The sequence below is a fragment of the Colobus angolensis genome, unplaced genomic scaffold (genome assembly GCF_000951035.1).
Source record: "Colobus angolensis palliatus isolate OR3802 unplaced genomic scaffold, Cang.pa_1.0 Scaffold21, whole genome shotgun sequence".
Classification (NCBI taxonomy): domain Eukaryota; kingdom Metazoa; phylum Chordata; class Mammalia; order Primates; family Cercopithecidae; genus Colobus; species Colobus angolensis.
The window spans coordinates 2,573,461-2,587,455 of record NW_012115266.1 but is presented as its reverse complement, the minus strand read 5'-3'; the positions used below and the strand labels follow the sequence as shown (position 1 = coordinate 2,587,455).

Below are 13,995 nucleotides of genomic sequence, written 5' to 3'. Positions count from 1 at the left end.
AAAAAAAAAAAGATCAGTGCTTGAGATATTTTGCAGACCCTGCACTTGATGGATCAGCTGGCACCATCCAGATCAATAAACTGGCTCCTCTGATCTTGTGGCCCCCACCCAGGAACTGACTCAGTGCAAGATGACAGCTCTGACTCCCTGTGATTTCATCTCTGGCCAATCAGCACTGCCGGTTCACTGGCTTCCCCCACCCACCAAGTTATCCTTACAAACTCTGTCCCCTAGATGCTCAAGGAGACCAATTTGAGTAAGAATAAAACTCCAGTCTCCTGCACAGCTGGCTCTGCATGAATTACTCTTTCTCTATTGCAATTCCCCTGTCTTAATGAATCAGCTCTGTCTAGGCGGCAGGCAAGGTGAACCCCTCGAGGGGGTTACACAACCTGTGTCTCCCGGGTTCAAGCAATTCTCCTGCCTCAGCCTCCCGAGTAACTGGCATTACAGGCATGCGCTGCCACGCCCGGCTAATTTTTTTGTATTTGTAGAGACGAGGTTTCACCATGTTGGCCAGGCTGGTCTTGAACTCCTGACCTCAGTTGATCCGCCTGCCTTGGCTTTCTAAAGTGCTGGGATCACAGGTGTGATCCACTGTGCCTGGCCTGAGAACTCCTCTTTATTCTGCAAAACCCTTCAGGCATTCCACCCCATCCTGTCCCACAGGTGGAGTCTGCCCCACCTCCCTCAGGCTGGTGGCTTTGGGGTACCAGCTACCTCGCTTATTCCTTTCTTGAGCATCCACTGCTCTGGCTGACCAAGGGTGACGGTCAGCACTGCTCTTTCTCCTGGATAGAAATCACCCATTATGGGTGGGATTCCCCTTGGGGTCCTTGGAAGTGGGGCTGGCCCACTCCCCAAGAGGTGGGGTCTGGAGTGTGGACCAGAGCTGAAGGCAAGCGGCTGGTGCTGAGGTTTTATTTCTCAATCTGCCTGCCATGCTGAAAAGGCTCTGGGAGCCCTGCCCAGGAAAAGGGAGAAGGACACTGCGGAGTGCCCCATGGGGGACCAGAGTCCAGGCCCTGAAGCTCAGAGTGTGGACTTCAATGGGATGGGGAGAGCAGGAGCTTCCCTTGTGGAACAGGAGGCAGTGCCATGGTGGGGAGGCCTGGGGGACAGGCAACCTGCCACTCAGGTGCTGGCCTGTGTGTAGCTCAGTATTGGTCCCAGGGCTGAGTGAGACCAGGGGGTGCCCACTGCTCTCATCAAATTAATGGTTAACAATCACGAACGCTTCATAGGGACTCACACTCCTGCAAGATGGATACCATTATTAAGACCCTCATTTTACAGATGAGGAAACTGAGTCCCAAAGAGGCTAAGAGCTTTGTGGAAGGTCACACAGCCTGTGGGTGGTGGAGCCAGGATTCAGACAACCCCTGATGGTCACCAGAGAGTGCACCTTTTTTTTTTTTTTGAGATGGAGTCTTGCTCTGTCGCCCAGGCTGGAGTGCAGTAGTGCGATCTTGGCTCACTGCAAGTTCCGCCTCCCAGGTTCATGCCATTCTCCTGCCTCAGCCTACCAAGTAGCTGGGACTACAGGCGCCCACCACCACGCCCGGCTAATTTTTTTGTATTTTTAGTAGAGAAGGGGTTTCACCGTGTTAGTCAGGATGGTCTTGATCTCCTGACCTCATGATCTGCCCACCTCAGCCTCCCAAAGTGCTGGGATTACAGGTGTGAGCCACCATGCCCAGCCAAGAGAGTGCACCCTTAACCCCACCCAGGTGGCTCCAGAATGGAAGGCTGGCCAGAAAGGCATCTAGCTAGTGCCCAAGAAATACTGGATGAATGAATTCAATAAATTCATGCCTGGCCAGAAATCTCTCTCCCATGGGCCTCGGTGCCCAAAATTCCATCACTAGGACTATGCTTCTGCTATCACCACCATCACCGCCCACAGCACTTCCCATCCCTGGGCTCAGTCAGTGATCAGAACTGCCAAGCCTGCAAGGGGAACATGATCACTCCATTTTACAGAGGAGAAAACGGGTTGAGAGGAAGTTAGTAACCAGAACCCAGACCTGACTGTATCACCCTAGGCTGCCTGCACTGTCTGCTGCGTTTGGAAAATGCAGGTGTCTCTGGGAAGGGTTGCACATCAGACATCATTGTCATTTACACCTGCTGGGAAGGGCATCTCAGTTGCTGAAGGTCACGATACTGAGCTAATGGGATAAGGGGGTATGACTGGAACACTGGGGGTCGGGAGAACGCAGGTGCAGTGGGTGCCAGGAGAGGACGATGGGCAGGAAAAGGGAAGTGGAGTGGGGGTTGGAAGATAGACCTTCAGCACTTCTAGTTTTTTCTGCAGCATCAGCAGCTTGAGAGGGAAGAACTGGTTCTGCCCTAGAGAGGCTGTGTGACCTCTGGGAGCCTTTGCCCTTTCTAGAACCACTGGTGCCCTGAGCTGTGTGTGCTTGGACAACTTCCCATCTGTGCACTTGGGCTCAGACAGAGGGAGGCTGCTATTCAGGCAGGATCGGGGCCCTCCGTACCTGCAGCCCCCACAGAGAATCTAGTGGTGCCCTCCACGGGAGGTGGGGAGCAGGCGGATGCTAATCGAACTTTTAAATAGAGTCAGACTTTGAAGTCCTCTGCAGGCCCCCAAGGCACAGAGGCGGCCCCCTGATCTTAGGCCACCTGGGTGTCTGCAGCCCAGACTGGTCACAAGATCCCAGATGCCTGGGCCAGGTGGTGGCTCTCCCTGCTGCCTCCTCCATCCATCCCCAGCCTCTAAAGGGACATCCCTGTATGTGGATGAAGGAGAAGAAAGGCCAGTTTGCCAAGCCGCTCCGTGCGCCAGGCTCTTGTGGGTGCCTTACACACTTTCTCATTTCCTCCTCTCAACAGCCGATGACACGGGAGCTTGGAAGGTGGAGTTGCTCCTCCAGAGTCGCTCAGCTGGGACATGGCAGAGCTGGATTTGAATCCAGGCTAGGCAGCTCTTGCCTCTTCTGGTGCCTTGCTGAGGGAGGCCCTGCCCCAGCCTCAATGACTGTTGGGGGAAGGGGACTGGTGGACCAGGCTTGGCCATGCCAGGCCAGCTGGTGGGTCACCAGGGCCTCAGGCTCCTTCTTGGGGCTGGTGGCTCCTGTGAGGCCCCGTTCTCTGCAGGAACTTTTTTGTTTCACATCCTTGTGTCCAGGCCCAGAGGAGGAGAGGGAGGGAAGGACCAAAGGGTTAAGCCTGGGGAAAGTGCCCCCATTGTCTTCCTCCAGTAGGACTGAAGCCCAGGGGAGAATTGTCAGCAGGATCTGGGGTGTTGAGGGACAGAACCCTGCAAGACACCATTAGCTGTGGTTCGGAGGCTGTCGGGCAACTGTGTGTGTGTTGGGAGCAACCATGGAAAAGGCTGGTGGCTGGGAGCAGGGGACGCTGATATGGAACTGCCTGAGACTTTTGGCTGGTTTGTTTCCCCTCCCTCAAGTCCTCTTCCAGGCCCGAGGGACTCAGCAGGGTTTTTAAGGACAACGCCGTCCGCGGCTCCCCACCTGTCTGACTGGCTGGTTCCTCTGTCTCCCCTGTGCTCTCTCATCGCTCTCGTGGGCCTGGGCGTTCCTGGACTCTCACGTGGGGCCTGTGCCCGGGGCCGTCTCTGGCGGGGTGCCACTGGGGCTTTCTCCTTCAGAGGCAGGAGGTGTGGCTGGGTCCTCAGGGGCCCCTGAGGTGGGATGTGAGGATGGGGCTGGGGAGGCTTCATCACAGGGACTGGGCACGGAACTGGCAGCAGGTTCAGGGGTCTGGACCTTAGTGTCTGACTGTGGCTGGGCCACAGAATCTGACTGTGGCTGGGCCGTGGGGTTCAGCTGTGGCTGGGCCACAGAATCAGACTGTGGCTGGGCCATGGGGTTCAGCTGTGGCTGGGCCACAGAATCAGACTGTGGCTGGGCCATGGGGTTCAGCTGTGGCTGGGCTGTAGGATCTGATCGTGGCTGGAGTATGAGGTTGACCTGAGGCTGGGCCACAGGATCCATCTGTGGCTGGGCCTCTGCCATCGGCTCTGGCAGAGTTGGACCCTGAGAATCCAGCTGGGTCTGTGGCTCAGCTGGCGTGAAGCTGCCCGGCCGCTCCTCGCAGAGAGCTGCCGCGAAGGACGAGAGCACAGAGCGCAGCAGGGCCCGGAGGTCGGCACTGGCCACGAGGCAGAGGAAGGGGCTGAGGCAGCTGTTGAGCAGGATCAGGTAGTCGGAGTAGACCAGGGCTTCCCAGAGCAGGTAGCCGGAGTATATGTCCCACAGGAAGGCCAGGTAGAGCAGCTGGGCCAGCTGGTAGGGCAGCCTCAGGACCACGTAGGCCGACAGAATGGTCCTGGCCACACGGGCGAAGCCCCGGCAGGCTGCGGGCTGCTGTTGGCGGCGGCAGGTGCGACAGGCTGTGGCCTGGGTGAGCACATGGCAGACGAGCAGCAGGAGGAAAGGCAGGAAGCCCCCCAGGACCTCCAGCATCCGCAGCGACAGCTCCTCACTGTCCCAGAAGTCCAGGCAGATGACCAGGTCGTACCACCAGACGGCGGCCTCAGGGAAGACCAGCCAGGGCACGCTGAAGAGTGTGGCCAGCACCCAGACCCCGGCGCAGACCCAGAGGGGCAGGCGGGCTGGGCGGTGCCCAGGGTACCAATGTGGGCACAGCGCCAGCAGGCAGCGGTCCAGGCTGAGGGCAGCCAGCAGGAAGAGGCCGGAGGAGTAGGACACGCCCCACAGGAAGTAGTAGAAGCGGCAGGCGGCTGTCCCCAGTGGCCAGTGCCCCCCATGCTGGATCTCCAGGATCTGGAAGGCCGCTGCTGCCAGGAACAAGAAGTCAGAGAGGGCCAGACTGAGCAGGAGCAGCGCCAGACGCGTGCCCGCTCCATGCCGGGCCTGGGAGCCGGCCAGCCACGCCATCAGCCCATTGGCTGGCAGCCCAAGGAGCAGCAGGGTCACCAGGAAGACCGTGTCCCAGCCACCCTGGGGGTAGGAGTCCTCATCATCAAGCTCCGTGCGGGGCCCGTGGCCGGTGACACCCGGGTTGGCTTCCATAGTGGTGTGCATTTGGGGTTCCCGGAGTCCTGCTGGACACGGAGTGGGTGCCTGGTGAATCAGTGATGGTGTGAATGACTGAGTATGGGAGAGACGGTGCTGTGTGTCTCCAGGCAAGTCACCATCCCTTCCTGTGCCATTGTCATCGCCTTGTGGGTAGTTATCCTCTGCCACGGACTTGAAGTGGATGACCTCATGGAGCCCTCATACAATCTACTTTACAGGCGAAGAGAGGAAAGTTCAGAGAATCAGTGAAGGTAGGAAGGGAGGTGCCAGGGCTCAACCCAGACTTTTCTTTGTTTTTTTTGAGAGACAGGGCCTTGCTCTATTACCCAGGATAGAGTGTGGTGGCACAGTCCCTGCAGTCTCCACCTCCTGGGCTCCAGCAACCCTCCCATCTCATCCTCCCTAGTAGCTGGGACTACAGGTGTGCACCCACTACTCTTAGAAGTTTTAGTAGAGACACGGTCTCACTATGTTGCCCAGGCTGGTCTTGAACTCGTGAGCTCAAGTGATCCTCCTACCTTGGCCTCCTAAAGTGTTGAGATTATAGGTGTGAGCCACTGTGTCCAGCCAGACTTAATCTTCTGCCATGTGGAATCCCATTGTGTCCGGGTAGACTAACCTGGAGGCTTTCAAACATTGTTAATGGTATGGAATTTTGTCTTCAAGTAAAGTATTCTAAGGCTGGGCACGGTGGCTCACACCTGTAATCCCAGCACTTTGGGAGGATCACCTGAGGTCGGGAGTTCAAGACCAGCCTGACCAACATGGACAAACCCCATCTCTACTAAAAATACAAAATTGGCTGGCCATGGTGGCACATGCCTGTAATCCCAGCTACTCAGGAGAATCGCTTGAACCTGGGAGGCAGAGGTTGCGGTGAGCCAAGATCGTGCCATCATACTCCAGCCTGAGCAACAAGAGCAAAACTCCGTCTCAAATAAAAATAAGATTCTAGTGGAACTCCTATATGAAGTAAAAGGGAGTGCTCAAATTAATGGAGGGAAGAGTACCCCCTACCCCCCTAGGGTTCCAGGGAACACAGTTTGAAGACCATTTGGTCTGCTCATTACAAGGCCCCTTTATACCTACTCTCCTGGGGTTCCAGTGTTTAGGATTACAAGAAGTGAGGGCTCTGGTTCCCATGGGCCCAGGGAACCCAAAGGTAGGGAGTGTGGGGCAGTGGGAACCCCCTCCCCTCCAGCGAGTGTCACTCACGGGCTCAAGATGAGGTCTGAGTCTCAGGACCCTGGCAGCCTGGGGCCAGGAGGGCCATCCTAGGAGCCCCTGGTGCCTCTCCAGCATCTTCCACCCCACCGCGACCCTCTCCCACTTCCCACCGCTCAGGCAGGAGGTGACCCGTTTGTCTCTGGGAGCTGCTAAACGGAGAAGGGGAGGGGCTCTGCAGTGGGATGGTGGTGGGATGGTGAGGGGGAGGGGAGTTGGGGGGCACCCAGACCTGGGATCCAAGAGGCCTGCAGCCCCACCTCGCCCTCCCCCACTGGCAGAGGGAAGGGAGGGAGTTTCCTTTGGATGGCAATGAGAGCCCAGGTGGTGGTGCAGCCTGAGGAGGGAACAGACGCCCTGAAGGGCTGGCCCTGTCCATGGCCCATGGCTGCAGCCACTTGGCCTTTAGTTTGGTGCCCTCCATACTCCCAGGGTTCCTCCTCAGGCTGACCCCCTCTGCTGTCTCCATTCTCTATTGGATCAGAGCCCTGGGCACCCCACCCCGGGGCCCTGACCAGTGAGGGCTGGCTTACCTGGGAGACACAGGCCGATGGGTGGAAGGAGCAGGGAGTGCCTGCCTGCCCAGCGCTCCAGCTGTCCCCCCGGCCCTCACCGAGGCCTGCTGTGTGGCGCCTGGCGGCGCTAAGGCGGGTGGGCAGGAAACCCAAGCTGAGAGGACATCAATCATTCATGGGGCTGCTTGCCGGGAAACCCTAACCCTGGCCCAGTAGGGCCAAGTGACCAGCCAGACCCCCTCCCCCAGCCCTGATGGACCTGGACAGTCAGACCCTCCTCCTCAGGGCTTCTCCAGCCCAGGGCAGACTCTAAGACTCCAAGGTCCACCACCTCCCACATCACCCGCCATGCTCCTCGATACAGCATTCGAGGCATCTGTGATCTGGCCTCTTTCTCCATTTCACATGTCCTCTGCTCTGGCCAGGATGTCACCCATGGGGGGCCCCAGTGGGCCACTCGCTCATCCTTTCCCACCTCCCAGCTGTTGTCCACATGCCTCCTCCCGCCTGAGGTGCCTTCCCTGGTCCTCTCTGCCTAACGGAGGCCTCCGCCCATGTCACAACTGGGCTGAGTCTTCTGCACCCTGGATTATTCCCCATGTTTTATAGATGGGGAAACTGAGGCTGGGAGGGGAATTTGCTGGATCCCCCAGCTAGTAAGTGGCAGATCTGGCATGTGAGGCTCATGGCAGCCACCACGTCCTGGTGCCCCTTGCTTCTGACCAAGGACAGTTCTCTGGACCCATCTGGCCCTGCCCTGGCCAGTCCTGAGGCAGAGGACTGGGATTAGGGCTGGGGCTGCCTGCCTCACTTACCCTAATCCCCCTCAGAGCCCGATCCTAGGCTCTCGCCTCTAAGACTGGGGGTGCATAAGCAGCTTTATGGGTCCTGAAAGTCAAGGGTGCCCAGGGGTGATTTGTCTCTGAGCGCTGTTATCCCTCCCCCATGGCCACAGAGCAGGCAAGGGGGCAGCACGGCCCAGACCCGGCCACTGGCCCTCAGAAGCCCCCTGCGGGGGTTGTGACTCCCAAGAGTGATGCAGAGGAGCCCCCGCTGACCAGGAAGAGGAGCAAGAAGGAGAGGGGGCTCCGAGGGTCTCGAAAGCACGCTGGCAGCTCTGGGGAGCAGTCAGGCCCCGAGGCCCCGGGGAGCAGCAATAACCCTCCCAGGACTGGAGAGGGCCCTGTGGGGGCACCCTCTGCATCCCCTGGGCCGGCCTCTTCTCACCAGTCCCACCGACATCGTCCTGACTCCCGGCACGACGCAGCTCAGAGGACATACGGGCCCCTGCTCAATCGAGTCTTCGGGAAGGTTAGGTGGGACCTGGGTCTGGCTGGGGGTCCTGGGGATGGGGCTGGAGACACACCCCTTGGGCTCAGCCCACCCTGCCCCTGAGAGGCCCTCTGCTTCTTCTGCCCCAGACTGAGCCTGGGCTGTGGGGCAGGGTTGCTGCGGTTGGGGGTAGGGTGGGTCTCAGGCCGGCGTCTGCGGTGGGCAGCGCCAGCATTCACACCAGGGCTCTGCGGGAGCTGCAGGCCCCAGGAGCACAAAAGGGAGCTTGCTCCTTCTGGGTCCCACGAGGCTTCAGCGTCCTTCTCCTAACCCTGGTGGGGCTGGGCCCTGCCCAGGCCAACATGAGCAGGGGATGGAGGAGGAAGGATGACAGAGCCGTGGCTGGCCCTGGGGACATCCTGGACTTCACCTCTGCAGGACCGCGAGCTGGGCCCAGAGGAGCTAGATGGTGAGTGGCTCTTGCTGCTGGCAGGGGTGGGAGCTGTCCCTGAGCCTGGCTGCCTGGGCCTGACCTCCGTCCCCCACAGAGCTTCAGACCGCCTTCGAGGAGTTTGACACTGACCGTGACGGCTACATCAGCCACCGGGAACTGGGTGACTGCATGCGGACCCTGGGCTACATGCCCACCGAGATGGAGCTCCTGGAGGTCTCGCAGCACATCAAGATGCGCAGTCAGTGTGGGAGCCTGCCCGCCTGGGCAGCCTGCATGGTTCAGGGGGTTACGAGGGGCTGGCAGGGGGTGGCCCTCGGGAGTCTACTGGGGTGCCAGTGGGAGTGAGGGATGGTGGTGGTGTCCAGGCGGGGGCACCAGGTTCAAGCTCCTGCCTCTCTGTGTGGGAAGGCAGGCCAGCAAGTCAGTCCAGAGACCCAGGAGAGCCCCCTGGGGCTCAGGTTCAGGACCCCGGCTCGGGATGTCTATTGCCATGGCCGCTGCACACATTTGCTCCTTCCACCCAAGCCCTTCCTGCCTCGCTGACCCAGAAGCCCCTGACTCAGTGATAGAGTGCTTTCCACCGATATTAGTCACCTGGCACCCTTTCCTTCTCTCTTTCCGTGACCCTGCCTCAGCCCTGTGCCCTGGTGGCAGCTGCCTGAATCGGAGTTGCCTTGATGCGAGAGGACCCCAGCCACGCCTTGCGACTCAGTGTCTGATGGCAGGCACTGTGTGGTTCCCCTTCGCTGGTCTGTCCTCAGACAAATCTCATATTCACTTAATTCCAGGACTCCGGCATTTTTTCCATATAATTTCCAAAATGGGGATGTGATTTACAATTGAGGTGGACATTTAGTGTCATGCTTCTTTTCTGTCCCCAAAGCAGTTATGTGACCATGAGTGCTTTGTGTGACTGATGGCATCTTAGAACTGAGGCACAGACCGCATGGGTGTGTTCAGAAGTGGCATTTATTGCTGCCCACTGGGCTCCAGTACTTCATGGCCATGAACCTGAACCCCATAGAGTAGGCTCCTTGCCCCATTCCTAGGATGAGGAAGGGAGGGTCAGTAAGTCAGCCAGTGCCACGCACATCAGCAGCAGGGCCAAGATTTGCACCGGGCACTATCTGGCTCCAAAGCCTGGTCTCTTCCTCGCACACTTGGGTTCTTTGCTCAGAGCAGAAGCAGCCCTGGCACCCCAGCAGCCAAGGACGGGGGTTCTGGCCTCCTATCTGCTGCAAGCGTGGACAGGAGTGTTTCTTCCTAGGTGCAGAGCCTGGGGGTGGGGGTGCCTGGCCTGTGGAATGTCCCTCTTTGACTTCAGCCCTTATGCCCTCACCATTGTGACACTCTTCCTGGGTCCACAGTGGGTGGCCGTGTGGACTTTGAGGAGTTTGTAGAACTGATAGGCCCAAAGCTGAGGGAGGAGACGGCGCATATGCTGGGGGTGCGAGAGCTGCGCATCGCCTTCCGAGAGGTGCGGAGTGTGGTGAGGTGGGCAGAGGGGGGCAGGGCTGGGTGGCATCCTTGCTGGCCTCTCACTCAGGTCTCAGCCTTGGGAAGGCCCAGAGCTCTGCAGGAGATGGGACTGGGGCCCAGGGATGGGTCAGAGAGGGTTCAGCTCACTCTCAGCTAGGGGATCCATCCAGGAGGACTTCCTGGAGCAGGAGGCAAACCACCTTGGTGTGGGAAGATGGGGAAGGTGTGCACAGGCAGAGATGGTGGGTGGGGGAGCATCTAGGTACAGGCAGTGGTAAGAGTGGAACTGGCTGGCTGGGTGCGGTGGCTCACGCCTGTAATCCCAACACTTTTGGAGGCCAACGTGAGCAGATCACCTGAGGTCAGGAGTTCGAGGTCAGCCTGGCCAACATGGCAAAACCCCATCTCTCTTAAAAATACAAAAATTATAGGCCGGGTGTGGTGGCTCAAGCCTGTAATCCCAGCACTTTGGGAGGCCGAGATGGGCGGATCACAAGGTCAGGAGATTGACACCATCCTGGCTAACATGGTGAAACCCCGTCTCTACTAAAAAATACAAAAAACTAGCCGGGCGAGGTGGCGGGCGCCTGTAGTCCCAGCTACTCGGGAGGCTGAGGCAGGAGAATGGCGTGAACCGGGAGGTGGAGCTTGCAGTGAGCTGACATCTGGCCACTGCACTCCAGCCTGGGCGACAGAGTGAGACTCCGTCTCAAAAAAAAAAAAAAAAAAAAAAATTAGCCGGGGGTTGTGGTGGGCACCGGTAATCCCAGCTACTCAGGAGGCTGAGGCAGGAGAATCATTTGAACCCTGGAGGCAGAGGTTGCAGTGAGCCGAGATCGCATCACTGCACTCCAGCCTGGTGACAGACCAAGACTCCATCTCAGAATAAATAAATAAAATAAAAAAATAGATAAAATAAAATAAAAAATAAAAAAGTGGAGCTGGCTGCAGGCTGAGGCAACTTTGGGTGGGAGGGGCTGAGCCTTGCGGGGACCTTAGTTTGACAGGGACAGGGATGGACGAATTACAGTAGCGGAGCTGCGGGAGGCTGTACCGGCTCTGCTCGGGGAGCCACTGGCTGGTCCTGAGCTGGACGAGATGCTCCGAGAAGTGGACCTCAATGGGGATGGCACCGTAGACTTTGACGGTGAGTCTCCTTCCCAGAAAACCCTCCCGTCCTTCCAGGGCCCAAGCTGAGCCCAGCACCTCCTGGGGTCCCTGACATGGACTGGCCCAAGCCCTGCCCTTCTCTCTCGCAGAGTTTGTGATGATGCTTTCCCGCCATTGAGGCTCCAGGAGGGAATATCTATTGCCCCTGCGGCCCCAGACACCAGCCGGCCCCAGACTACGGCCCTCCCCCAGGAGCCTCCAGGATGGAGATGGAGGAGACCCAGCAGTCCCTAGACTTCTTCTGTCCCTGAAAACACCTGGTCTCGAGGTCTGCTTGTTATGTTACCCACCCATCCTCATCCTTACCTCCCCTACTCAAGCTGCCGGGAGAAGACCTGCCCTGAGCTGTCCACCGTTCCTCAGTGTGAGCAAGATTTGGGTCTCTCCAGACCCCTGGGAGGTAGGGAGTTCCCTGGCACTGGTGGCATTCAGTGGGGATGCCCCAGTGGCATGATGAATGGAGAAGATGGCTGGACCCCTCCCAATACTTATAGTTTTTTTTAATTGAATGAACTTGAACCAGGTGTGGTGGCTCACACCTGTAATCCCAGCTGCTAATGGGGCAGAAGCGGGAGGACAGCTTGAGTCCAGGAGTTTGAGACCTGCCTGTGCAATATATTGAGACCCCCCATTCTCCACAAAAAGGAAAAATAAAAGACAAAAAACAAACAAAAAGGCCGGGTGCGGTGGCTCACGCCTGTAATCTCAGCACTTTGGGAGGCCAAGACGGGTGGATCACGAGGTCAGGAGATCGAGACCACCCTGGCTAACACGGTGAAACCCCGTCTCTACTAAAAATACAAAAATTAGCCGGGTGCGGTGGCGGGCGCCTTAGTCCCAGCTACACGGGAGGCTGAGGCAGGAGAATGGCGTGAACCCGGGAGGCGGAGCTTGCAGTGAGCCGAGATCGCGCCATTGCACTCCAGCCTGGGCAACAGAGCGAGACTCCGTCTCAAAAACAAACAAACAAACAAACAAAACAACAAAAAACCCAAGTGTAAAAAAAGCAAGCTTGAAAGAAAGAAAGGGATGACTCCATGTATCAAAGACAAAGAAATCGAAGCTGGGGTTGCAGGAGTGAGCTGACCCTGGGGGGTTTCAGATCGGCATAGAGGCTTGGGCGCCTGGACTCCTACACCCATGAGTGACAGAAGAACCGTAGGAGTCTGGAGAGCAAGAAACAAACCCCCTGGATACATTCCATGGTCTCCAAAGGCTAAGATATTAATCTGTCTGCACTGACCAGTTGGAGACAGTGGCAAGGAACAGATGTTCAGGGCCAGGAGTGGAAACAGCTACCCTAAAGAGCCTGGAACTCCAGGGCCTGCCCTTCAAGCAGAAGTGTGGTCTCTCTCCAGGGTGTGAAAAGCTGAAAAAAACTGGAAAAAAACCCTGCTGCTTCCAAAGGAGAACTTGTGATAAAAACTACAGATTATTGGACCAGGAGTGGTGGCTCACGCCTATAATCCTAGCACTTTGGGAGGCTGAGGTGGGTGAACCACCTGAGGTCAGGAGTTCGAGGCCAGCCTGGCCAAAATGGTGACACCCCATCTGTACTAAAAATACAAAAATTAACCGGTCGAGGTAGCACACACCTGTAATCCCAGCTACTCAGAGGCTGAGGCAGGAGAATTGCTTGAGCCTGGGAGGTGGAGCTACAGTGAGTTCAGATCACGCCATTGCACCCCAGCCTGAGCAACAAATTGAGACTCCATCTCAAAAACAAAACAAAACAAAAAAACCCCTACAGATTATAAAAGTAAAGAAACCACCATGAAGGAGACGAGGCAGAGACAAAAACAAGAGGACTGGCATATCAGTGTACATAATACAACCGCCTAGCGACCACAAGATACATGCAAATAAAAGAGGGCTAAAAGGGGAAGAGAGATTAACATGCAGTAACAGAATAGCATGAAGAGAGAACTGGAAGATTTAAAAAGTAACCCAACAGGCCAGGTGTGTGGCTCATGCCTGGAATCCCAGCACTTTGGGAGGCCAAGGTGGGCGAGTTGCTTGAGCTCAGGAGTTCGAGACCAGCCTGCGCAATATGGGTGAAACCCTATCTCTACTAAAAATACAAAAATTAGATGGGCGTGGTTGTGCTTGCATCTGTGGTCCCAATTATTCTGCAGGCTGAGGTGAGAAGATCGCTTGAGCCCAGGAGGCAGAGGTTGCAGTGAGCCAAGATCACACCACTGCACTCCAGCATGGGTAACACAGTGAGAATCTGTCTTTAAAAAAAAAAAAGGCCGGGCGCAGTGGCTCAAGCCTGTAATCCCAGCACTTTGGTAGGCCGAGATGGGTGGATCACGAGGTCAGGAGATCGAGACCATCCTGGCTAACACGGTGAAACCCCCTCTCTACTAAAAATACAAAAAATTAGCCAGCTGTGGTGGCAGGCGCCTGTAGTCCCAGCTATTCGGGAGGCTGAGGCAGGACAATGGCATGAACCCAGGAGGTGGAGCTTGCAGTGAGCCAAGATCTCGCCACTGCACTCTAGCCTGGGTGACAGAGCGAGACTCCATCTCAAAAATAAATAAATAAATAAGCGTATATCTGGATATATTCTATTGAAACTGCAGAATAAAAAAAGCAAATCTTATTAAAAAAAGAGCTGCTCACGCAACTCTGCTGTCGAAGTTTGTAGTGCAAAGTCAAGTTATCAACAAATGAGTGTGGCTATGTTGGAAATTTAATAAATAATAGTAAAACTTCATTTATTGACATGGAAATTTGAATATTATATAATTTTATGTTATAAAATATGATTATTATTTGACTTTTCTCCAACCATTACAAAATATAAAAACCATTCTGTGGACTATACCTTGCTGATTCCTAATGCAGACTT

General features: G+C 56.5%; 3 protein-coding genes across 4 annotated transcripts in view; 1 reads left to right on the top strand and 2 right to left on the bottom strand.

Annotated features, from left to right (window-relative positions):
* The window catches only part of CORO1B (coronin, actin binding protein, 1B), a 13,497-nt gene extending 8,073 nt beyond the window's left edge, over positions 1–5,424 (bottom strand). The window contains exon 1 of the mRNA XM_011942361.1: positions 5,412–5,424. Coding sequence (XP_011797751.1) covers positions 5,412–5,424 — 13 coding nt within the window. The remainder of the gene's footprint in view (positions 1–5,411) is intronic.
* On the bottom strand, positions 3,573–5,886 carry GPR152 (G protein-coupled receptor 152). Its single transcript, XM_011942747.1, has 2 exons — positions 3,861–5,886; positions 3,573–3,794 (listed from the first exon to the last, which is right to left on the bottom strand). The coding sequence occupies exons 1-2, from the start codon at positions 5,031–5,033 to the stop codon at positions 3,573–3,575; spliced, it is 1,395 nt and encodes a 464-aa protein (XP_011798137.1). The 5' UTR covers positions 5,034–5,886.
* Positions 4,724–11,806, top strand: CABP4 (calcium binding protein 4). Of its 2 annotated transcripts, XM_011942366.1 has the most exons (7): positions 4,724–4,955; positions 7,997–8,077; positions 8,395–8,507; positions 8,587–8,730; positions 9,860–9,969; positions 10,971–11,118; positions 11,231–11,806. In XM_011942366.1, the coding sequence occupies exons 3-7, from the start codon at positions 8,426–8,428 to the stop codon at positions 11,257–11,259; spliced, it is 513 nt and encodes a 170-aa protein (XP_011797756.1). In that variant the 5' UTR covers positions 4,724–4,955; positions 7,997–8,077; positions 8,395–8,425; the 3' UTR covers positions 11,260–11,806. The 2 variants fall into 2 exon arrangements, with proteins under 2 accessions (XP_011797756.1, XP_011797755.1); XM_011942365.1 differs by lacking the exon at positions 4,724–4,955 and having other exon boundaries at positions 7,635–8,077; positions 8,477–8,507.
* The last annotated feature ends 2,189 nt before the right edge of the window (positions 11,807–13,995 follow it).